The sequence below is a fragment of the Conger conger genome, chromosome 7 (genome assembly GCF_963514075.1).
Source record: "Conger conger chromosome 7, fConCon1.1, whole genome shotgun sequence".
Lineage (NCBI taxonomy): Eukaryota > Metazoa > Chordata > Actinopteri > Anguilliformes > Congridae > Conger > Conger conger.
This window is the reverse complement of record NC_083766.1, coordinates 62865912-62891241: the sequence shown is the minus strand read 5'-3', so window position 1 is coordinate 62891241 and position 25330 is coordinate 62865912. Positions and strand designations below refer to the sequence as shown.

Sequence of the window (25330 nt, the reverse complement as noted above, 5' to 3'; positions counted from 1 at the left end):
TCCTGAGAAGGGTCTTTTCTCTAATGTCTAAAATTCAGGGTTGTGTGGTGTCAGAAATCAGTGCAGCTGTCGCGGAAAGGAATTGTGTGGTTTTGTATGCTGCTGTAGCTTTGTGAGTGTGTGAGTGTGTGTGTGTGTGTGTGTGTGTGTGTGTGTGCGTGTTACTTTTTCTTTCGTCTTGGACAACATTCAGTTTATACTTGAATTTTAAAAGTTTTGAAAATGGTTTTTAAAGGGAGCTCAAAGCTGTACCTTCGGCTGAATGTATCTCTGCAGGACGTATTCACATCTTTATGTTTGAAGTCAGTTTTTCTTTGTAGTTCATCACAATGGGGAAGATGGTGTGTCCAAGGCTCGAGTCATTGAACAGGGAGGATTCATAGCGATGTTAGCATTCCCCGGACACGAGTTACCTCCTCATAGTCCTCTCAGGAAAGGTACGGGCGTTGGGTTTCCTTATGTGAAGCAGTGCCTCCTAGTGGATTACTGACGCACAACACATCAATATTATTCCTCCATTAAGTACATAGTCAGGGAAATCACAAATCAAATCACAAATCAAATCACAAATCAGCAAATCACAGTTCTCAAGCTGGCATGATTTTATGTCTGGTAAAACGTTTATACTTTTTAAGGTCCTGCTGGGGGGCTAATTCGCTATGAACAAGCCCTGTGGTCTGGAATCCCCGCGCCACTGCAGTCAGTAGCACTGTAGCGTTCATCGCTCTGTAGCGACCCCCACTGGTTGGCCATGTGTACTGCACACCAGAGTGTTTTGGAGGAGAACTGCAGGGGTCTTCACTCTTCCAAACGAATGGCAATTGGACATTTTTAGCCCTTGTTGGGCACCAAATAAAAAAAAAAAAAAGCTTTTTGAAATCCTCATATTTCTATGTAGACCATTGGATTGGGGAAGATGGGGTAGCTATAAGCTAAATGTTTATACATATATATTTTCATTGTGTGTTTGTACATGTATCTATTCTTCTTGGGTTGTCTGTTACAAAGACCTTTTACAGAGAAAATCCGCTCTGCATATGTATTCTTTATGTACACATACTCTCAAAACAGATATATTGAAAAGAAACGCATAACATGTCATTTTTAACACACCACCATGTATAGGACAACACAGTCTGTGTTAAGGTTTCCCTTTGTATCACATAAATTGTAGATATGTAATGGAAAAGTAGTAACTTTGACAAAAGAAATATGTGGAAAGTAACACAAAAGTAGGAAGAACAACCTTGGGATTAATTTTCAGTCTGTTGTGCTAGAAGGCAGGTCCCCCTCCTGGAAGGCTCCATGATTAGAGTCCTAACCTGTTCACTCTGATGGTTTTACATTCTGAAGCTCAATACTCCGCAGGGGCCTGTACAAGGAAACATAAAAAAATCTGTATTTTTTTTAAGTTTTCTATCGTATAATGAGAGTATAATTATCTCTGGAATTAGCTCTCAAGATCTCATCCAATATGTCTTGAAATCACAAGATTTCAGCCCAAGTATGTGAGACAACCACTACTGTGATCTCAAGAAAACCACTTTATTTAATCTTTTCTTTTTTTTAACACAGCCAAACAGCTTAAACACATACATGGCTGCACATGACTGTACGTGTAGGTTTGGCCTGAAAGCGAAACAACGACACACACCACCACAAAGAGCAGCAAAGTTCTGTACGAATAAAGGAGTCGGAAATGTAACCAAATCCAACCTGGTTGTGTCTTTTATTTGGTTTTTTGGTTTGCTGTCACCGTGTGTATATTCCTGATGAGTGTTAATTTTCACTGTAAATGAGACCAATAAAGAGAAGGTAAAGACTTGCATGCATGTTTCCATGTTTCTTTCCCCACAGAAAACACAACATATCTGCATTTATACAGTGCCTTTAGCCAAATTGATACAATTGATGCTTCTCATTCACCTATTCATACACACACCAATGGCAATTGACTGCCATACAGGTACTAACCAGCTCGTCAGACACGTTCGGGGGTTAGGTGTCTTGCTCAGGGACACTTCGACACACCCAGGGTGGGATCGAACCGGCAACCCTCCAACTGCTCTTAACTCCTGAGCCAATGTCGCCCGATGTAACTCAGAGTGGGGCTTTGTGGTGTCTGATTAGTATCTAAAAGTCTGTGTGTCAAGAGGGTGCAGCCGCTAATGTGTCTCAGCAGTCTGGTGATTTGTTATTCTGCTTCCCAATCTGCAGTACGTCCGTCGGAGAAACAGCGCAAAAGGCACACCACTGACACCTAGTGGCGACTTTGAGAATTGTACCAAATCATGTAGACATGCGCAAATTGGACGTAAAGGAAAAGTTAAGGTAGTTTATTTTACAATTGGTTATACCAGGGGTTGGCAACCCTGGTCCTGAGAGCCACAGGGTGTGCTGGCTTTCGTTGTTACTTGGCATTAATTGATCAATGAAAGCCGTTGATTACACAGTTAACTCACCTCACCTGGTTTCTTGGGTCTGAATCGGTTGCTTATTTTAAGGTGGAGATGAAAGCCAGCACACCCTGCGGCTCTCCAGGACCAGGGTTGCCGACCCCTGGGTTATACCCATGTCCCAATACTGAGTACGCTTTTTCTAAACTCTTAACACAGGAAGCACAAAGGGAGTCAATGTGGACTAAACTGTGGATAATTTTTCACTGCTTTCACACAAAATGCGTTCAATGAAAATATCTTTCAAAATGAATGAATTCGTTTCACACTCAAAATGTAAGAATGTAAGGTGTAATATCGATGAGAAATGATGGCCCAATCGAAAGCACCAGGTTGACTAGTATTGACGTACATATTTATCAATGTGTTTTCTTTTCCTATTACATATTGGAACTGTTGTTTGATTCTGTGTATTTTTGTGTTTCCATTTTGTGTTGGCATTGTGGAATTAGAGTCCTAGTGCATATACACATATATGGCAAAAATAAAGCATATTGAGCAATATTGCTGCATTATTGATTAATTCCTTTAAAATATAATGTATTACATTCCATACAAAGTACCGTTCTTATTTTGTTTTGGGATATTTAGTTTACGTAAAAAAAGATGCTTCAAAGAAAAATTCTGCATCTTGTAATGCCAGCTCTTGTTAGTGTTTTTTGGTCATTCGGTTTTGAGCGACTACAATCAGGTCCATAAATATTGGGACATCGACACAATTCTCATCTTTTTGGCTCCATACCCCACCACAATGGATTTGAAATGAAACGAACAAGAGGTGCTTTAACTGCAGACTTTCAGCTTTAATTTGAGGGTATTTACATCCAAATCAGGTGAACGGTGTAGGAATTACAACAGTTTCTATATGTGCCTCCCACTTTTTAATATATATTTATATAATAAATCGACGATATGGTGAGATTTTAAAACATATACATTATGTCACATTTCACTCAAAGAAAAATATTTACTCACAAATAAATATCTTAGTCCATAATTAATATTATTACACTTAGTAGTATTACACTTCTCTGTAGCCCTCTTTTTAGGTAGTTACCTAAACAAATATTTTTTTTAATCATGAAAATAACAGACCTTATGATAAATGTATCATTTTTTTATGTGACGGCGTTATGAAACAAAACATATCCATACGATATTGAGAGCGATTACTTCCTGGAGGAAAAAGAATATCGCTTAAATCTGCAAATGCAGGTACATGGAACAGGTATTAGGGCATGGACTGTACAAGAAATATGTGTTGAGTCGTTTTCTTGACTTGAACAAAGATGGTAAAGGATAAAGACGACAATCTCAACCATCAGCTTCTATTCCGCTTTAGCCTAGCCGTACAAGGGGCCGGGGAGTTCCCTGCGCATGCGTAGTTACACGCAAGTATTCTGTTTCTCTCAGAGAAAGGCCCGTTAAACGGTATAATAACGGAAAGGAGAGAAATAAATCAGTTTCAAGACACTGTGCGTGTGCGATGGTGACTAACCGCGAGATAAATTGTTTTTTGAATGTAGCGTTTTGCGTTAACGCTACATTTCGCCCAAATAGCCTAAACCATTCTAAAAATATATTTCGTACCAAACAATTCAGGCTCATCCAACGACTCAATATTGGCACAAAAATTACGGATCATCGTTAGAAACTTTCCCATAGGGACCCGTTATAAAAACGCTCATAAGCAGATTTAAGCGCGGAGCAGTTCGGCTCCAGGTTTCCCCTCTCTATATTGTTGCTCTCCGACTTGAATCTCTTCGCAGTGCGGCCGCCGTAGCGCTTCTGATTCAATGATGCTATTTGCGCTCATGCTAACGGCTGCTTCAGGGTCTAGTTGCATTGCAATTTATTTTTGGCGTCAGTCATTTGAATTTCGCCCCAGCGCAGGCAAGAATCGCCTCAACGATTTTCTGTTTTGAACATCATACAGCTGCGCTTCATTCTTTTTTTTTGGCTTATTGTCAGCGTTTGGACTTACCTCACTGGCTGCAAGTGGACAGCGTTCGCGTTGCTAATTTATGAAAACAATGGGTTGTACGGCGTACTGGGACTAACTGAATCTAGCTGTGAGTGACCGCAAACTGACTGAAATGCTCCTATTACACGTTAGTTACCTCGGGTGAGCACACTGAAAAGGTCAGGCAATCAAATGAGCAACATCGATTACTGCCGACGTTACGGGCTTACGAAATTTACGAATAATACAGCGGCTGTTATTCCTACGTTATCAGAAGAGGTTAACGTTTTAATAACAACGTCTGGTGGCTGTGTTGTGGTTGTTGTGATATTAGACTGGCTACAGTAGTACAATTAAACTGTTGCGTCTGGAAATAGTACACCGCTATGTTCTTGTTATAGGATCAGTACTTCATAAACGTGCTTCCATCCAATCCACATGTTGCCTACAACATTACTTTAAAATATTATAGCACATAACCTAACGCAACCCAGAAACGATGCAGTAAGTGTGTTCATATTATGACTGACAGGTTGTAGCCTACAGCTTACTATGACATTGGAACTGCAGAGCTTTGCTGACGTATGAGAAAGTCTGTGGATATCCCAGTGGATAATCCTGTCACGGTATTGAATTTGGCGCTGTCAATAACCGAACAACGATGCTAGGGAACTAACGAACAGTGAAAGCAAATATATTCCAGACCAAAGTCTGTTGATAAGCTAACTTGATTGAGCGTAAACGCTCAATTCAGCATTATTCGCATCATCCGTAATGCATTTAAACATTGTGGTCACTAGGCTCTCGTATGATAAATTATGTCACGTGCTTGATCTGGACATACGGTAGCCTAACCTGCCCAATGTAAATGTATCAGCTTTAATTTATTTCGTTGAAATACATACGCGTTTCATTTTAAGGTTTCCCTTTCCTCGGGCGTAGCATCATTCTATCTTTAACGCGAGCCCTTTTCGTGCTTGGCATTTAAAAAACGATCGGGTGTCCATCTCGCCCTGTGTCGCAAGTCGCAGCGTGTGGAGGCGCGTGCTGCAACACCAGTGCAGTTTCCTGGGGCTTCTAAGAATGGGGAAAGGGAAGAAGACTTTACGAACCGCTTGCGAATGAACACTATTGTTTCTCTTAACTGGCTTCGTGTTCCCCTGTTCGTTTTGTGGACCCTTTTCGCTTCAGATAAGGCGCCCCAAACATGACCAAAGAAGACGAGATCCCCGACTGGGTCGGAGCGCAGGAGTTTTATGATAAATATGAACCGAAGGAGATACTGGGAAGGTACAGTACCTGGCGCCCGAGACGCTGTCATTTTGATTAATGTCAGCACCTGTACACGAGCCACATGCGACGTCATTCATCACTGGCTTTATATGCACTAAGCGCATGTGCGGACCGTAATGTTCAGCTATTGCGAACATACATACACCAAGATGCATGCACACCTAATGTGACCGTTTGTACGTCATTCCTGTCATCATAGTTAACATTCCCACGATGGACACGTTTTCTTGGTTGCCAGGCACAATACACGTAGCTATTTATGTGATTTTCATGTTGATGGTTATTTACTGTCACTCTATATCAGTTTATAGCTGTGTTATTGTTCATAGGATGTCGGCATACTGTTTCATGCTGTGTTAGCCTTTCGTGTCAGTCTGAATACGAGTTCCTGTTAAATAAGTACATACGTCATTTTTATTTGATTGGTAGATGCCCTTTTCCAGGACAACATTATCTAACATTTATCGACATGAGTACATTTTCGTGAGCAGTCCAACTTACTCAGCTTGCATAATAAATCTGACATCCAGTGGGCTACACTGCCACTCCTATTTAAAGCAAACCTGCACATTGTCACTTACCTGTGCACACTCTCTCACACCTGTATACACCCACACACCTGTACACACCTGTGCACACAAACCTAAACAAACGCTCACACACCTGTACACACTGGTGCTCACACCTAAACAAACACAGACACACCTGTGCTTGTTCACGCACCTGTACACACACACACACACCTGTGCTCACACCTAAACAAACACACACACCTGTGCTTGCTCACAGACCTGTAAATAGACACACCTGTGATCACACACCTGTACACACACCTGTGCTTGTACACACTCACACACCTGTGCTCACACCTAAAGAAATGCACACACCTGTACACACACACACACACACACATACCTGTGCTCACACACCTGTACACACACACGCAGACACACCTGTGCTCACACACCTGTACACACACACCTGTGCTCACACACACACACACACCTGTGCTCACACACCTGTACACACACACACACACACACACCTGTGCTCACACACCTGTACACACACACACACACCTGTGCTCACACACCTGTTGGCTGTGCTCACACACCTGTTGGCTGTGCTCATACACCTGTTGGCTGTGCTCACACACACACACACACACACCTGTGCTCACACACCTGTACACACACACACACACACACACCTGTGCTCACACACCTGTACACACACACACACACACACACCTGTGCTCACACACCTGTTGGCTGTGCTCACACACCTGTTGGCTGTGCTCACACACACACCTGTGCTCACACACCTGTACACACACACACACACACACACCTGTGCTCACACACCTGTACACACACACACACACACCTGTGCTCACACACCTGTTGGCTGTGCTCACACACACACCTGTGCTCACACACCTGTTGGCTGTGCTCACACACCTGTTGGCTGTACACACACACCTGTGCTCACACAGACACACACACCTGTGCTCACACACCTGTACACACACACACACACACACACACACACACACACCTGTGCTCACACACCTGTTGGCTGTGCTCACACACACACACACACACACACACACACCTGTGCTCACACACCTGTTGGCTGTGCTCACACACACACACACACACCTGTGCTCACACACCTGTTGGCTGTGCTCACACACCTGTTGGCTGTGCTCACACACACACACACACACCTGTGCTCACACACCTGTTGGCTGTGCTCACACACCTGTACACACACACCTGTGCTCACACAGACACAGACACCTGTGCTCACACACCTGTACACACACACACACACACACACACACACACACACCTGTGCTCACACACCTGTTGGCTGTGCTCACACACACACACACCTGTGCTCACACACCTGTTGGCTGTGCTCACACACACACACACACACACCTGTGCTCACACACCTGTTGGCTGTGCTCACACACCTGTTGGCTGTGCAGGGGCGTGAGCAGTGTCGTGCGCCGCTGTGTGCACAAGCGCACCTTGCAGGACTATGCGGTGAAGATCATCGACATCACGCCCTCCGATAAGATGACCTCACAGGAGATCCAGGAGATCCAGGAGGCCACCGTGAAGGAGATCGACATCCTGAAGAAGGTCTACGGGCAGGACAACATCAGTACGTCCCCACAGACCTCCAGCATCCCAGCATGCACTTCTCTCACAGAGCATAGACACCCAGTGACCCAGCCCGGTGGTTAGGGAGAGGGAACACACACATTCCAGACATCCGACTCCTTCCTCACAGGGACCGCTGGTTTCCATGGTTACTCGGCACATAACTGATTAGTTAAAGGCTAAAGTTAAAGTTCAGTTGCTCATGAACGAAAATTACGCAGATTGTAAACTAACCAGGTACCTTGGTGGATCATCATTTTAACATCTTTTACTTGGAGAAAAACATTATACTGTAGGATCATACGCAGTTAATAACCTGGTTTCTGAATTAGTTGCTGAATTGTAAAGTGAAAACAAATCCCAACAGATGCCTTGGCTCCTCAGGACCAGGGCTTGGTCCTCTTGATGTTTTTACAAATGTTATTTAAAGTTCCCTGTTGTTTGACTGTGAGATGGATTTCTGAGTTAGGTGGATAACTGCCCTGAATAGAACCTGGAACAGCTCTTTTTATTTCAGATTTATATTCAGATTTATATTGAGGGCTCTGGGTTTTGCTCAGTGCAGTTATCCAGCTAACTCAGTAATCCTGCTTTGTGGGGTTTACTCAGTGCAGTTATCCAGCTAGCTCAGTAACCCTGCTTTGTGGGGTTTACTCAGTGCAGTTATCCAGCTAACTCAGTAATCCTGCTTTGTAGGGTTTACTCAGTGCAGTTATCCAGCTAACTCAGTAATCCTGCTTTGTGGGTTTTACTCAGTGCAGTTATCCAGCTAACTCAGTAATCCTGCTTTGTGGGGTTTACTCAGTGCAGTTATCCAGCTAGCTCAGTAACCCTGCTTTGTGGGGTTTACTCAGTGCAGTTATCCAGCTAGCTCAGTAACCCTGCTTTGTGGGGTTTACTCAGTGCAGTTATCCAGCTAACTCAGTAATCCTGCTCTGTGGGTTTTACTCAGTGCAGTTATCCAGCTAACTCAGTAATCCTGCTTTGTGGGGTTTACTCAGTGCAGTTATCCAGCTAACTCAGTCATCCTGCTTCATAACATAGGGCCATGGAGAGCTGCACTCTCTGCTGGTTTTTGTTTTCACCTTAGAAATCAGCCCCCAATTCAGATCCAGGTTACCAGGTGAGGCGGGTTCACTGTGTGACAGTCGGATTGATGAATGATTATGTGCAGAGTCCCTGCATACCCACGGCCCTTCAGCACCAGGGCTGCGGACCCTGTATCCACAGGTTCTGCTGTTGGTCGGGTTCCTGAGATGGATTAATCACTGCACTGATTGATCTCTGACGGGTACCCAGGCTACAGTGGGGTTGCACTGACCTTTGACCCCTGTTGGTTCTCAGTCATATCAGCCTATTCAGCTCGGGTCAAAGGTCGCACCACAGTGTATGGCCATTACAAGGTCTTGTTGACCCCAGAGCTGACTGGTATGGAATATCCCCTCTCTCTCTCTCTCTCTCTCTCTCTCTCTCTCTCTCTCTCTCTCTCTCTCTCTCTCTCTCTCTCTCTCTCTCTCTCTCTCTCTCTCTCTCTCTCTCTCTCTCTCTCTCTCTCTCTCTCTCTCTCTCTCTCTCTCTCTCTCTCTCTCTCTCTTTCATCATCAGATAACTTTTCAAAAATGGGAATATTTGTTAAAGTAATTAAGTCGGATGTTTTCACATTTCACGTTGTAGGAGAAAGTGACCACATTTTCTTTGCTCTTTTGGTAGCCAGGATTTTTTTGTGTCTGCCCGTGACTGTGGTTACTGGGCCGGTACTGGGCCGGGTACTTGTTGTATTCTAGCTGCCAACTGTGGTATGCTAGTTTGAAAGTTGATTGTACTCTTCAAGGGTTATGATTTTCTGTATGTTTACACTAGGACTCGGAACTGTACTGTCCTCTCAGGTCCTCTTTGCACTTGTTCTTGTGTTTGATTTGCACTTTGTTGTGCGTCGCTCTGGATAAGAGCGTTCTGCTAAATGCCATGTAATGTAATGTGATGTGAGGATCTGTCTCTACAAAACTCTCTCTCTCTCTGCAGTTCAGCTGAAAGACTGTTTTGAGTCCAAGGCTTTCTTCTTCCTGGTGTTTGACCTGTGAGTAGTGCTCTTCACTTCTTTCAGATGGTGGCCGTGGCCAAATATGTACACTCACCTGCTATTGAGTACAGTGTAGGAGAGAGCGCTTATTTTGGGGGTTTTGAGTATATTCCGCAGCATACTTCTCAGGAGTTACGGCCCATTTTGGCCCTGTAAATATGATGCTGTAAAACACGACGCTGACAGATTTTGGGTAGGGCTGGAGTGTCTGCATGCGCTTTATGTGCACCGATGTGCACCGATGTGCCAGTACCCCGGTCAGAATGTGAAGTAGGTAGAGAGCGGGAGGAGAGATTGCTGGCACAGGCAGGGCCTTCCCTTCCTTGCATGGTGATGAGCCCATTTTGTGCCTCTCACTTTGTGGCACTTTGAGGCAGTTTGTGGTTTGAGGCAGTTTGTGGTTTGCAGCAGTTTGTAGCACTTTGTGGCACTCTGCTACAGGCTTGTTGTGGTGGGGTGAGGCACCCTTATAGGGCAGATGGCTCCTCCCCTTTAACCCCTACATAAATAGCACTGCCGTTGCCATGGCGAAGACCCAGCTTGGTCAGGGGGGGGCTGGGTGGGAGGGAGGGAGGGGGGGGGAATGTAAACAGATTGGGTTTCAGTTTATAAGGAAATATCCCTGTGAATGCTGAGCACGTGCACACACACACACACACACACACACACACACACACATACACACACACACACACACACACACACACTCACACACACACACACACACACACACACACACACACACTCGTGCCTGCTGCACACTGCTCACACACTCTCACTCAGAGTGAGACAGACTGTCGGGTTTCCCTGATGGGTGCCCCCTTCTTCGCACCTCCAAGCTTAATTTAGCCGTTCTCAGCTGTGCAGACTGTGTGTCGAACACGCGGAGCCTTAAATGGCTGTACAGAGAGCTCTTCAGGAAGCGCACGACACTAAACACAGAGTGCTGTTTTCTCTTTAAACAAGCATGGCCTGTTTTTTTAACCACTGTCACCCATCACCCCGGTCCCAACTGCAGCCGGACAAATATTATATACAATATTATGTGCAACTCCCTGCAGCTATTTCTGCCCAGTATGCCCCATGAGTCTGTACTGTGTGTGTGTGTGTGTGTGTGTGTGTGTGTGTGTGTGTGTGTGTGTGTGTGTGTGTGTGTGTGTGTGTGTGTGTGTGTGTGTGTGTGTGTGTGTGTGTGTGTGTGTGTGTGTGCACCATTTGACAGAGCTGGTGCAATGGGAATGCTGCAGATGATGATGTCATCAGCTGTTCTCTCTCCTGCGTCTTCCTCACAGGATGAAGAGGGGCGAGCTGTTCGACTACCTGACAGAGATGGTCACGCTGAGCGAGAAGGAGACCAGGTTCTGAGTGCCGCCATTTTGTGCAGTACCTGCCCGAAGTTCATTTCTTTAAACATAACTACTCTTCCTACGGTCAACATTCTCCAACAATCTAGAGAGTATCCAGCGCTACATCAAACCTGGGTTTGAACCTTTGCCAGATGAAACCGATAGCAGCATACATGATGCAAATTCAGTAAACATCCAGCGGTGAAATCAAATACGTAATTGCTTTGGATTCAAATACTTTTCTGTGCTCGATTGATCTCTCCTGGTGCAGTTGAGCCAACCAAGAGGACCAGAAGGCAGGGTTTGCACAGGGCTTTTTTTATTTTTTATATTTTTTAAGAGTATTTTGTAGGTTCCTCTACACCAGAGAAGCTCAGTAAAAGTGTAGAAAAGTATTTGAATCCAAAACAATTCTGTCATTGGCTCAGGTCTGAATTGGATTGTACAAGAAAAGGAAAGAGTGTAAGTTGCGCTGTGTTTGACATAATCAGTGATGGGTGTTATAATTAGTGGTTTGAGTTTGGTAAAGGGCTATTGTGATCAGTGATGTCAAAGGAGGATGATGTCATCCTATACCCAGAGTAGAGGTTTAGTACTCGCCCAATTAAATGCATGAAGGGGGGTGGGGGGGGGTGATTTCTTCCTTTTACATGAATGAGGCGTCTGTTTTCTGGCTGGCATTGTGCGAAAGACGGCACGGGAAAGACTCTCTGGAGTGGTTGTCGTGGAAACCGGGTCGTGGCGACGTGGTTTTAACTTTCCGCACCGAGGTCCAAACAGGCTCGCATTTCAGTCTCCCGGGCGGTTTCTCAGAAGCGCTTTTGGCCGTGCGTTTATAAAACAGCCCCCTGGCACGGCCTCGTCAAGCACTACTCAACTCCACATCCTGCGGGCCGCTGCGTCTGCAGGTGTTTTTTCACTGTACTTCGCAATCAAAGTAAATTAATTGTTGCATCAATGCTAAATCAGCCTTAAGGAAACCCCAGCCCTAATGTCACCAAGCTTGCCTTTTTATAGCGAGTTAGTTGATGATGATGATTGATGATGATTTCCGGTGTTAAGGCCCATCCACACCAACAACGATAACTATAACGATAACCAACAACGATAACTATTAATATATTGTTCTAAAAAATCATTCTGAAGTTGGTGGCGGACTGCACAACTATAAGGACAATGAGCGTGACCAATAGTATCGTTGCGATCACTTTCAGAGCGATGTCTTCAAGCTGAATGAACGATAGAAACACTTGACAGCCAATCGAAGGCTTCAATTCCACAGTGGTTATTTACAGAAGGTTCTCCTTCTTCAGTGTGGATGCTCAGGTCCTTATGGTTATAGTTATGATAATTTTAAATGGTAAATGGCAGGCATTTATATAGCGCCTTTATCCAAAGCACTGTACAATTGATGCTTCTCCATTCACCCATTCATACACACACTCACACACCGACGGCGATTGGCTGCCATGCAAGGCCCCGACCAGCTCGTCAGGAGCATTTGGGGGTTAGGTGTCTTGCTCAGGGACACTTCGACACAGCCCGGGCGGGGGATCGAACCGGCAACCCTCCGACTGCCAGACGACTGCTCTTACTGCCTGAGCCATGTCGCCCCTTTTAGTTATAGTTGTTGGTGGGGACAGGCCTCTATAGTTGTTGGTGTGGACAGGCCTCTATAGTTGTTGGTGGGGACGGGCCTCTATAGTTGTTGGTGGGGACGGGCCTCTATAGTTGTTGGTGTGGACAGGCCTCTATAGTTGTTGGTGGGGACAGGCCTCTATAGTTGTTGGTGTGGACAGGCCTCTATAGTTGTTGGTGTGGACAGGCCTCTATAGTTGTTGGTGGGGACGGGCCTCTATAGTTGTTGGTGGGGACGGGCCTCTATAGTTGTTGGTGGGGACAGGCCTCTATAGTTGTTGGTGGGGACAGGCCTCTATAGTTGTTGGTGGGGACAGGCCTCTATAGTTGTTGCTGTGGACGGGCTTTGAGGCTGAAAGCCCCTGGGTGTCGTTGGCCTGCAGGAAGATCATGCGAGCCCTGCTGGAGGTGGTCCAGTTCCTGCACTCCCAGAACATCGTCCACCGCGACCTAAAACCGGAGAACATCCTCCTGGACGACGACATGAACATCAAGCTCACAGACTTTGGCTTCTCCGTCCAGATCGAGCCGGGCCAGAAGCTCAACGGTGGGTAAACCTCTCCCTCTCTCTCTCTCTCTCTCTCTCTCTCTCTCTCACCCCCTCCCTCTCTCCCTCTCTTTCTCTCTCTCTCTGTGAAAGGTGTGTGGGTCCTACAGACCTGCTGGTTCAGGCAAAGAACAAGAGATGGGAGGTGGAAAAATCAACAATTGGAAAGAGCCCATAAGATCTCCTCCTTACCTGCTTACCTGCTACCCTGCCACCCAAAGGCAGAGGTTGAGAGCTGCATTCAAAAAGGCTTTAAACCTCATGGCAAATGGGGCACTTGTTGAGGCAGTACCCCTGCCGGACACTAGGTGGCACTTTCAACCTGCCTAAAAGCCCCCCCTCCCTATGTGACCGAAGGTTAAGATGCAACAGGACACCCCAGAGCTTCCAGGATCACAGCTGACACTTGTGGAGCAATGCGCTGATGACCTTTCCTGCTGGCCACATTTCCATCCACACGCTCGGGCAGAGAGTAAAAGACAAACATACAGAAATGCAGGGGAGAAACACTCTCACCAAGCATCTTATCACAGCAGGGGTGGCCTGTAGCGTAGTGGTTAAGGTGCATGACTGGGACCAGCAAGGTCGGTGGTTCGATTCCTGGTGTAGCCACAATAAGATCCACACAGCCGTTGGGCCCCCTTGAGCAAGGCCCTTAACCCTGCATTGCTCCAGGGGGGATTGTCTCCTGCTTAGTCTAAATCAACTGTATGTCGCTCTGGATAAGAGCGTTTGCCAAATGCCATTAATGTAATGTAACAGCACAACTAATTTACACACTCACCGAGCTTCTTATCACAGTTATAAGTTTGCTCTGCATTGCATATCACCTCCCAGTGACCTTCCCCACAGGTGTGTCCCTAAATCAACCGACGGTATGCAGAACACGCAATTAAATCACAACACAAGATCTTTCATCTTGAATTCTCTGCAGAGGTGTGCGGGACACCTGGATACCTGGCTCCCGAAATCATACAGTGCTCCATGGACCCCAACAGTCCCGGATATGGGACCGCTGTCGACCTGTGAGTAACTGCAGCTTCGGTGCTTCGGTGTGAGTGTGTGAGTGTGTGAGTGTGTGAGTGTGTGAGTGTGAGTGTGAGTGTGAGTGTGAGTGTGAGTGTGAGTGTGAGTGTGAGTGTGTATTACTTGATGTCTGTTCGCTTCAGTATATGAGTATATAAGGCTCAAATATTAGCCAAAGCCGATAAGATTATATCTATATCTATGCTGTGGTACACACTGATCTAGTGGCTGTGTATCTATGGTGTGTGTCCTATGGCACTGATCTAGTGGCTGTATATCTATGGTGTGTGGCAGGTGGAGTTCGGGGGTCATCATGTACACCCTATTGGCCGGTTCGCCGCCATTCTGGCACCGGAAGCAGATGCTGATGCTCCGTATGATCCTGTCCGGGAATTACCAGTTTTCCTCCCCGGAGTGGGACGACCGCTCCGACACCGTAAAAGACCTGGTACGACCGCACCGTCTGGAACGCTCTTCCACAGCCTCTCACTCACACACTGTACTCACACAGCCTGTTCACCCTCTCACACGGGTCACTAACACACTGAACTCACACACACAGCCTGTTCACCCTCTCACACGGGTCACTCACACACTGTACTCACACACACAGCCTGTTCACCCTCTCACACAGGTCACTCACACACTGTACTCACACAGCCTGTTCACCCTCTCACACAGGTCACTAACACACTGTACTCACACAGCCTGTTCACCCTCTCACACGGGTCACTAACACACTGTACTCACACAGCCTGTTCACCCTCTCACACGGGTCACTAACACACTGAACTCACACACACAGCCTGTTCACCCTCTCACACGGGTCACTAACACACTGAACTCACACACAGCCTGTTCACCCTCTCACACAGGTCACTAACACACTGTACTCACACACACAGCCTGTTCACCCTCTCACACGGGTCACTAACTCACTGTACTCACACACACAGCCTGTTCACCCTCTCACACGGGTCACTAACACTGTACTCACACACACAGCCTGTTCACCCTCTCACACGGGTCACTAACACACTGTACTCACACAGCCTGTTCACCCTCTCACACGGGTCACTAACACACTGTACTCACACACACAGCCTGTTCACCCTCTCACACAGGTCACTAACACACTACTCACACAGCCTGTTCACCCTCTCACACGGGTCACTAACACACTGAACTCACACACACAGCCTGTTCACCCTCTCACACGGGTCACTAACACACTGAACTCACACACAGCCTGTTCACCCTCTCACACAGGTCACTAACACACTGAACTCACACACACAGCCTGTTCACCCTCTCACACAGGTCACTAACACACTGAACTCACACACACAGCCTGATCACCCTCTCACACGGGTCACTAACACACTGTACTCACACACACAGTACTCACCCTCTCACCCAGGTCACTAACACACTGAACTCACACACAGCCTGTTCACCCTCTCACACGGGTCACTAACACACTGAACTCACACACACAGCCTGTTCACCCTCTCACACGGGTCACTAACACACTGAATTCACACACACAGCCTGTTCACCCTCTCACACGGGTCACTAACACACTGTCCTCACACACACAGCCTGTTCACCCTCTCACACGGGTCACTAACACACTGAACTCACACAGCCTGTTCACCCTCTCACACGGGTCACTAACACACTGAACTCACACACACAGCCTGTTCACCCTCTCACATGGGTCACTAACACACTGAACTCACACACAGCCTGTTCACCCTCTCACATGGGTCACTCACACACTGTACTCACACACACAGCCTGTTCACCCTCTCACATGGGTCACTAACACACTGAACTCACACACAGCCTGTTCACCCTCTCACACAGGTCACTAACACACTGAACTCACACACACAGCCTGTTCACCCTCTCACACGGGTCACTAACACACTGTCCTCACACACAGCCTGTTCACCCTCTCACACGGGTCACTAACACACTGAACTCACACACACAGCCTGTTCACCCTCTCACACGGGTCACTAACACACTGAACTCACACACACAGCCTGTTCACCCTCTCACACAGGTCACTAACACACTGAACTCACACACACACAGCCTGTTCACCCTCTCACACGGGTCACTAACACACTGTCCTCACACACACAGCCTGTTCACCCTCTCACAGGGGTCACTAACACACTGTCCTCACACACAGTACTCACCCTCTCCCTTCTCGTGCACCATACTGACACACGGTATTCACCCTCTCATACACTGCATACACTGACTCAAAGTTTGAATAATTTATGAACATGTGTAGATTAATGGAAAGCCTAATTATGAAGTAATCAGACTGTGAGTGAGTTCAGTGTGTCAGTGATCCGTGTGAGAGGGTGAGTAACCTGTGTGACGTGTTGCAGATCTCACACCTGCTGGTGGTGGACCCTGACAGGCGCTTCACTGCCACAGACGCGCTCAATCACCCCTTCTTCCAGCAGTACGTGGTGGCAGAGGTGCGCCACTTTAGCCCCTACAGGAAGTTCAAGGTAATGCACTGCGTCTCCACCTCAGTCTGAGGTACATCTTAGTAATTTTATCTCATACATCTTCGTAAAGTATGAGAGTGCTTTGGACGGATGTGTGTTTGCCACAGACATACAGAAACACACACACACACGCACACGCACACACTCTCGCACTCTCACACTCTCACACACTCACACACACACACACACACACACTCTCTCACACACACACACACACACACACTCTCTCTCTCACACACACACTCACACACACACACACACACTCTCTCTCTCACATACTCACACACACACACACACACACTCTCTCTCTCACACACACACTCACACACACACACTCTCTCACTCTCTCTCACACACACGCTCACACACACACAGCTCTCAGGCCCAGTCTGCCCCCTGCAGGTGATCTGTATGACTGTTCTGGCGACGATGCGGATCTACTGTAACTACCGGCGGGCGAAGCCGGTGACGAAGGAGGTGATCCGCAGCGACCCGTACGCCCTGAAGCCGCTGCGCAAGCTGATCGACGGCTGCGCCTTCAAGATCTACGGCCACTGGGTGAAGAAGGGCCAGGCGCAGAACCGCGCCGCGCTGTTTGAGAACACGCCCAAGGCCATCCTGCTGTCGCTGGCCAGCGAGGGGGAGGACACACCGCTGCGCAGCTGGTAACCAGGGGGACCCCCGAAAAACACCGTCACCCCCAAAAACACCGTCACCCCAAAAACACCATCACCAACACCCCAAAAACACCGTCACCCCAAAACCACCTTCACCAACTCCCCAAAAACACCCCAAAAACACCGTCACCCCAAAAACACCATCACCAACACCCCAAAAACACCGTCACCCCAAAAACACCATCACCAACACCCCAAAAACACCGTCGCCCAAAAAACACCATCACCAACACCCCAAAAACACCGTCACCCCAAAAACACGTCACCTCAAAAACACCCCAAAAACACCGTCACCCCAAAAACCCCAACACCCCAAAAACACCGTCACCAACACCCCAAAAACACCATCACCAACACCCCAAAAACACCAACTCCCCAAAAACACCAACACTCTAACACCCCCAACACCCCCAACACAACACACCCAAAATGCCCAAAACCAACAGAGACTCATTCAATCAAACTACAAAAAGGTCTGGCCCTACATTTCAGCTTTAGCCTACCGCCAGCTTTATCTTGTCATAAAATAAATACTTTTTTTTTAAATTATGTGCTTTTATTCTGTTCTTGGCTAAAGTTGGGCATTGTAAAGTGGCATTCGATGGGAACAGAGGAGAGTCGTGTCTGAATCCCATAAACACACGCGGTCCTGAGCACACACACGCGGTCCCACACACACACCGCTCAGTCAGGGCGGTGCAGAAGATGACGTTCACATGTTCAAATCTCCAAGATCCAGACCCACAGATGTGAATGACTGAAGCCCTTGGAATGTGTTTGATTGGCTGAAGTGATGACTACATCAGTCAGTGCTGTCTGTGTGTGGCTGACCGAGCCAGTGCTCACATTGCTTGGCTGTTTGATTGGCCGAGTTGATCTTGCGTCCCTTTGTTTGATTGGCTGCGCTGAGTCACATGCTTGTGTCTCCAGAGGACAGTGAACCAGCGGAGCAAAGCCAGGGCCACTGATTAAAGAAATTAATTCAGTATCTATTCATCAGATGTATCCTCTATATACTCCCACATACTGCTCATATAATAACTCCTTAATATTGCTCCATATGAGCTCCTATAACACATACTGTACAATATGGCCCTGTTTAAAAATGAATTAGTTATTCCTTTTTTATTTTGTCAGTTAAACCTAAAACAAAAAAAACTGCTCTTAAAACATAAAAATGTTTTTTAAAGCAGGGCCATTTATTTGCAGCTCTATTTTGCTCATGCATGGAATTATATTTATGATATTTAGTTTCTTTGTTTTGCAGTGTTGGGAACTACTTATTAAACAAAAAAAAACCTGCATACTTGAAATGTTTTGCACAGGAATGTACAGTGCATTATTTATTTGGGAAATACTGCAGTATTAATATCTAGTTGCTGAATCTGTCACAGATAGTTTGCATTAATTCAGATGTGTTTCTGCTACTGTTGCATCCGGACGCGCATTAACTAATCTGTTCAGAGACGGGAAGAAATACCCCAACATGTATCCTGTAATAAAATACCTCTCTAATAAAGTGTCTGTGGACTATACTCCAACGTGTCTGTGAACTACGCTCAAACGTGTCTGAACTATGCTCAAACGTGTCTCTGAACTACACTCAAACGTGTTTGTGGACTACACTCCAATGTGTCTGTGAACTATGCACAAACGTGTCTGAACTACGCTCAAACGTGTCTGAACTACGCTCAAACGTGTCTGAACTACGCTCAAACGTGTCTGAACTACGCTCAAACGTGTCTGTGGACTATGCTCAATCGTGTCTGAACTATGCTCAAACGTGTCTGTGGACTAGAGAATCACACACTGGGGAATAAAGGTCTGGAAAAATGTATCCAAGTTTAATATCATTTTTTAACAGAAGTCCTTGATTTAAAAAAACAAACAAACAAACTAACAGGAAGTGCACGTTGGATTTTTTGTTTGGCTCCAGGAAATCTCCACAGGAGAGAATTTGGCTGTTCCTGCATCTCGTGTTATGTCACGGCACTTGTGAGCGTAATGGTAGCGTAGCCCTCCTCACTGAAGCCTCCGGGCCTCTACAGCTCCGTTCTGTTCTTGGTCTTCTGCTTCTTCGGTCCGGAGCCGGAAGCACAACGGAAGCCCAGGTTGTCGGAGGCGGAGTCCGGAGTGTTCCCCATCCTGCCGCACCCAGGAGTCGAAAACCGTGGAAAGGAGGTAGAGACACAATCTTACTAAAACACAGCTAAAACAGAACCCCTGTGATCAGTGCAGTACAGAAGAGCCAATCACAGCAGAGTTCATCCGCCTTTGGACCACAAGCCAGCCTGTGGTGACCATAGAAACAGAATCATCAAAACTTGCACACTGGAAAATGCATTTCCTAACGGCTTTCAGCCAATCTAGTCATTCTATATCTACAGTTTAACCAAAGCGACTGGATTAGACGAAGCAGGGGCCAATCCCCCCTGGAGCAATGTGGGTTTAAGGGCCCAACAGCTACACTGCTCCCCACATTGCTCCAGGGGGGTTTGTCCCCTGCTTGGTCTAATCAACTGTAAGTGGCTTTGGATAAAAGCGTCAGCCAAACAAATTATTATCATCATCATTTCATTCTCCAGTAAATAATTCTGCTCCCAAACGACCCAGTAGTTCACAAGGGGGCGGGGCTACCTGGTGGTGACCGCGCTCTGTGATTGGCCGATCCGTCGGCGGTGTCGATCCAGGACCCTCCCCGCAGGACGTACATGGCCTGTTGCCCCGGAAACGGCGAGGACGTCCACTCCCAGACGTTCCCCATCATGTCGTACAGCCCTGGGGGGGGGGGGGGGGGGGGGGGGGTTACAGTAGTTAACCTTAAAACCAGGTAAACGTGATTAACAACAAATTCTCATTTACAGCACTGACCTGGTCAAGACAATGTGCAATTGTAGCGGGTTTAAACTCCGTACACTATGGAATACATACAAACATTGCTTTAAAAAAACAAAGTGCAGAATAGTGTAGAATAATGCACTTTCAGGGATAAAACAAACCCAGAAAAATCACGTTGAGTCAGTACATGTCGAAAAGGGACAGGTAAACTGTAGTTAGAGAGAGAGGGGGCAGCTAGCATGTGCAATGGTCAGTAAATCTGTTTGTAAATGTAAATGTGTCTGTGTCTTTTAAAGCAGGATAAGGGGTGGCTGAGAGTGGGGAGAACTGCAGCCAAACGCCGCCATTTTACCACAACGGGCATCGCGAAGGGTGTGCAGTGCGAGAGCTGATTTCAACCAGAGGCAGGCTTCACATGTTAGTTATTCAGTGAGAGAACTGAACTCTCCATTCAGTTCACAGGGAGTTTAAGGCTTCAGAGGGCTGATATTTTACTCATTAATTGAATGATTTTATCGGGTAATGAACACTTACCGTAGGCGTTCTGAGGAGAGAAGGCGGTGACAGGGGAGACGCCATGGTAACCGTCCTCCTCAGTGTCCCCCTCTGGGAATTTTCCCTGCCAGAGACCAGCCACCAGGGGGCGCAAGTGAGAGAGGTTTTCACACTAATGCCCTCAGGCACATGGTAACATTCTGCCGGTTTGTTCACAGCACAGATTTTCTGCCTTTTCCTCCACTTCGTTACTTCTGTCACTTATTGGTACTTTTATGATGTCAATCAAAGCACCGATATGAACGCATTATTCACCTTCTCAAAGCACCGATATGAACGCATTATTCACCTCTCAACGCACCGATATGAACGCATTATTCACCTTCTCAACGCACCGATATGAACGCATTATTCACCTTCTCAATGCACCGATATGAACGCATTATTCACCTTCTCAACGCACCGATATGAACGCATTATTCACCTTCTCAACGCACCGATATGAACGCATTATTCACCTTCTCAATGCACCGATATGAACACAATATTCACCTTCTCAACGCACCGATATGAACGCATTATTCACCTTCTCAATGCACCGATATGAACGCAATATTCACCTTCTCAATGCACCGATATGAACGCAATATTCACCTTCTCAACGCACCAATATGAACACAATATTCACCTTCTCAACGCACCGATATGAACGCATTATTCACCTTCTCAATGCACCGATATGAACGCAATATTCACCTTCTCAACGCACCGATTATGAACGCATTATTCACCTTCTCAATGCAGAAACATGAATGTTTCACCTTCTCACACAAGGCCACAGAAAGGGTTCTCGGACACTAAAGCTCAACAATTATTTCGGATGAGACGTTAAACTGAGGTCCTGCCTCACTGTGGTCATTAAAGATCCCACGACACGCTTCACAAAGAGTTGAGGGTTCCCTGGTGTCCTGGCTACATTCCCAACCCTGGCTCTCTCAATCTGTCACCTAATCATCCCCTGATAAAAACACATCTCTCCATCTCCACCTCAGCTGGTGTGTGGTGAGCGTTCTGGTGCAAAATGGCTGCCGTTGCATCACCCAGGTGGGTGCTACACATGGTGGTGGTTGAGGCGAGTTTCCTCCTCGTCACTGTAAAGTGCTTTGTGTGTAGAAAAGTGGTATAAGAATGTAATGATCTATCTATAATAACATGTCAAATGGCCGCTGACCTGCCACAGGTTGCTGCGGTTCTCCTGAAAACGGCTTCCCCAGGGGTATGTCCTGCCTGAGAGAGAACGAGCGAGAGAGAGAGACAGAGAGAGAGAGAGAGAGAGAGGATCAGAATAGCAGCAAATTACCAATTTGAGTAAAGTAGAGAGAGAATGAGACGTTATGAGAGTGAGTGGAGGGAGGGAGAGAGAAGAGGGAGAGAAGAGGGAGAAAGGGGGAGAAAGTAGAGAGAATGAGACGTTATGAGAGTGAGTGGAGGGAGGGAGAGAGAGAGAAGAGGGAGAGAAGAGGGAGAAAGGGGGAGAAAGTAGAGAGAATGAGACGTTATGAGAGTGAGTGGAGGGCCAGACTGGTTCGATTCATTTTAGTAACAGACAGATTGATTGATTGATTGATTGATTGATTGACTGATTGACCAAGATGATCTGACCCGGTGTGGTGAAGAGGCGTCTCACCTTCCAGACCCCCCCTGGCTGCAAACTCCCACTCCGCTTCCAAAGGGAGTCTCTTCCCCCTCCATTTACAGAACTCCTGGGCGTCCTTCCAGCTCACCTGCACCACGGGCTGGTCCAGTCGATCCCGAATCCCAGAGCCTGGCCCTGCAGGCTGGAGAGAGGGAGCGAGTGGGAGGGAGTGGGAGAGAGAGGGAGAGGGAGAGAGGGGGGAGAGAGGGAGTGGGAGAGGGAGTGGAGGGAGAGGGAGAGGGAGAGAGAGGGAGCGAGTGGGAGGGAGTGGGAGAGAGGGAGAGGGAGAGAGGGGGGGAGAGTGGGAGAGAGGGGGGAGAGAGAGGGAGTGGGGAGGGGGGGGAGAGAGAGGGAGGGGGAGGGGGAGGGGGAGAGGGAGGGGGAGGGGAGAGGGAGAGGGAGAGGGAGGGGGAGGGGAGGGGGAGAGGGGGAGGGGGAGAGGGAGGGGGAGGGGGAGAGGGAGAGGGAGGGGGAGGGAGAGAGGGGGAGAGGGAGGGGGAGAGGGAGGGGGAGAGGGAGGGGGAGGGAGAGAGGGGGAGAGGGGGAGGGAGAGAGGGGGAGAGAGGGAGTGGAGGGGGATGGAGTGGAGAGGGGGGGAGAGGGGGGAGTGAGGGAGGGGGAGAGGGGGGGAGTGAGGGAGGGGGAGAGGGGGGGAGTGAGGGAGGGGGAGAGGGGGGGAGTGAGGGGAGTGGAGGGGGAGAGGGGGGGGAGTGAGGGAGTGGAGGGGGAGGGAGAGGGAGGGAGTGAGGGAGTGGAGGGGGAGGGAGTGGAGGGGGAGGGAGTGAGGGAGTGGAGGGGGAGGGAGTGAGGGAGTGGAGGGGGAGGGAGAGAGGGAGTGGAGGGGGAGGGAGAGAGGGAGTGAGGGGGAGGGAGAGAGGGAGTGAGGGGGAGGGAGAGAGGGAGTGGAGGGGGAGGGAGAGAGGGAGTGGAGGGGGAGGGAGAGAGGGAGTGGAGGGGGAGGGAGAGAGACAAACCAAAGCTGATCAGGAAGTATTTCATTATTTGTCATGAAAGTTGCACTGTTCGAAACATAGTCAGCTAACTTGGTGTTTGAGCAACATGCAATATTCGTTTTGTGGCCTGTGGAATTCCGTCATATTTGTTTTTAACGTTCATATAGAAGTTCCTCCAGACAAGACAAAAAAATCATGGCATTACCTGTCTCCAAAAGGCTTTCTCTACGGGCAGCCACCAAGGTGCAGACTGCAGAATCAGAAGGACATCATTTCCAAATACAGAATTGAACAGAAACTCGCTATTTCAACATACATTTTCACAAACCATTTTGCCGTTAGCTCACAAATAATGAATAAAACGTTTCAAAGGAAGCAGTACTGTATGTGAATGTGCTCACCTCGATCTTCTCCGTTACTTTGCTTTTCAGTTCTTCCGACACAAAATCTTGAAACACAAAACTCCAGCCGAATGTCTCTGCCTCGGTTTTATATTTTACAGCCCTGACAAATTCTCTGAAAACAAAGACAAAAGACAAAAGACAAAAAAAGAAGAACAGAAGAATAAAAACGTAACTATCCTTGCGTCGTAGTTCCGTTTAGTTTCGGGGGTTTTCTGCGTTGTCAAACTCACCTGAAATCTGAATTAGTGACAGGGAATTTGTCAATGGCGAAGCGTTCAACAGACACCTCTCTTGTTGGAGATTCTCCGTCTCGCGCATCTGCCGCATTTGTTCCCAGTTTAAAGTAACCTCCGGGTATTTGGACCATATTGTCATCGTCTGCAATTTAAGGTCAAGTTTGTCACGCCACTGGAATCAATGGCTAAAGAGTCGAGAGATTGGATGCGTCTAGTCGAAGGGATTAGCCTGGCAATCACCATTCATTAAAGTAAATTCGTAAACGTTATGAGTTAGCCACACGTCCGTCAGAAATAATTGACCGAATGAAAACTCGTATGATAACATTGTTTAAACACAATACCAAAGTTAACCAACAATTTTATTCATTTTACTAGCTTAGCATTACCTGATTCACATAACACAGTCGTAAAAGTTAGAATCAATCCAAGCAGTCTCATCGTGGGGGGAAAAAACGAATATACACGTATTATTCGCCAACCGTTGCAGTTCATTAAGCAACCCACTTCCTTTATCAATAAAAACGCATAAATACGAAGATGGTCATTTGCTAGCAAGTAAGAAAACCATCAATCCCAGATAAATGCCACCAGAATACTGCTGATTTTGATGAGCTGGCGGTACATTTAGGCTGCTGCACACAATAACCGTCATTCAAAGGGTTCCGGGCGGAAACACACGACAAACGGTCCTTCCATTGAGGGCACGAATGCAACCATTAACCCGGGCTAACAATTTCCGTAAAAGCTTACTACAAACATTTGAAAGCTTTGCTTTGTGTCAGAACTTTATCAGTAGACTGGTTACTTTATTTCACACAATCACTGTCCTAAGGAATTATACACCACCAAATATGGATATTTTCATAAGTCCAATACTAATGCTATTTTTATTTTATGGGTTTATAAGAATATATATTTTTAAAACCAGTAAGCTGCCATGTAGTTGTTTGATTTAACAGAAAACAAAACAC

General features: G+C 47.0%; 2 protein-coding genes across 2 annotated transcripts; one reads left to right on the top strand and one right to left on the bottom strand.

The window, feature by feature from the left end:
* The first annotated feature begins 4239 nt into the window (after positions 1-4239).
* Positions 4240-19267, top strand: LOC133132601 (phosphorylase b kinase gamma catalytic chain, skeletal muscle/heart isoform-like). The gene is made up of 10 exons (XM_061248118.1): positions 4240-4528; positions 5611-5709; positions 7709-7887; positions 9909-9963; positions 11259-11324; positions 13334-13497; positions 14432-14522; positions 14818-14971; positions 16932-17057; positions 17460-19267. Exons 2-10 carry the CDS (start codon positions 5627-5629, stop codon positions 17724-17726), a joined length of 1185 nt encoding a protein of 394 aa, XP_061104102.1. The 5' UTR covers positions 4240-4528; positions 5611-5626; the 3' UTR covers positions 17727-19267.
* Positions 19268-19551: 284 nt separating this feature from the next.
* On the bottom strand, positions 19552-25005 carry sumf2 (sulfatase modifying factor 2). The gene is made up of 8 exons (XM_061248120.1): positions 24746-25005; positions 24351-24498; positions 24118-24232; positions 23922-23966; positions 22755-22905; positions 22299-22354; positions 21107-21191; positions 19552-20512 (listed from the first exon to the last, which is right to left on the bottom strand). The coding sequence occupies exons 1-8, from the start codon at positions 24849-24851 to the stop codon at positions 20352-20354; spliced, it is 867 nt and encodes a 288-aa protein (XP_061104104.1). The 5' UTR covers positions 24852-25005; the 3' UTR covers positions 19552-20351.
* Positions 25006-25330: the final 325 nt, after the last annotated feature.

Bases quoted from the DNA above. Each gene is read 5' to 3' on its own strand.
- LOC133132601 (XM_061248118.1), top strand. From the start codon at position 5,627: ATGACCAAAGAAGACGAGATCCCCGACTGGGTCGGAGCGCAGGAGTTT. The intron at 7,888-9,908 runs GTACGTCCCCAC...CTCTCTCTGCAG, and splicing joins CTACGGGCAGGACAACATCA to TTCAGCTGAAAGACTGTTTT. The intron at 17,058-17,459 runs GTAATGCACTGC...TGCCCCCTGCAG, and splicing joins GCCCCTACAGGAAGTTCAAG to GTGATCTGTATGACTGTTCT.
- sumf2 (XM_061248120.1), bottom strand. From the start codon at position 24,851: ATGAACTGCAACGGTTGGCGAATAATACGTGTATATTCGTTTTTTCCC. The intron at 24,233-24,350 runs GTGAGTTTGACA...CTTTGTTTTCAG, and splicing joins GTCACTAATTCAGATTTCAG to AGAATTTGTCAGGGCTGTAA. The intron at 20,513-21,106 runs GTAAGTGTTCAT...CCCCCCCCCCAG, and splicing joins CTCTCCTCAGAACGCCTACG to GGCTGTACGACATGATGGGG.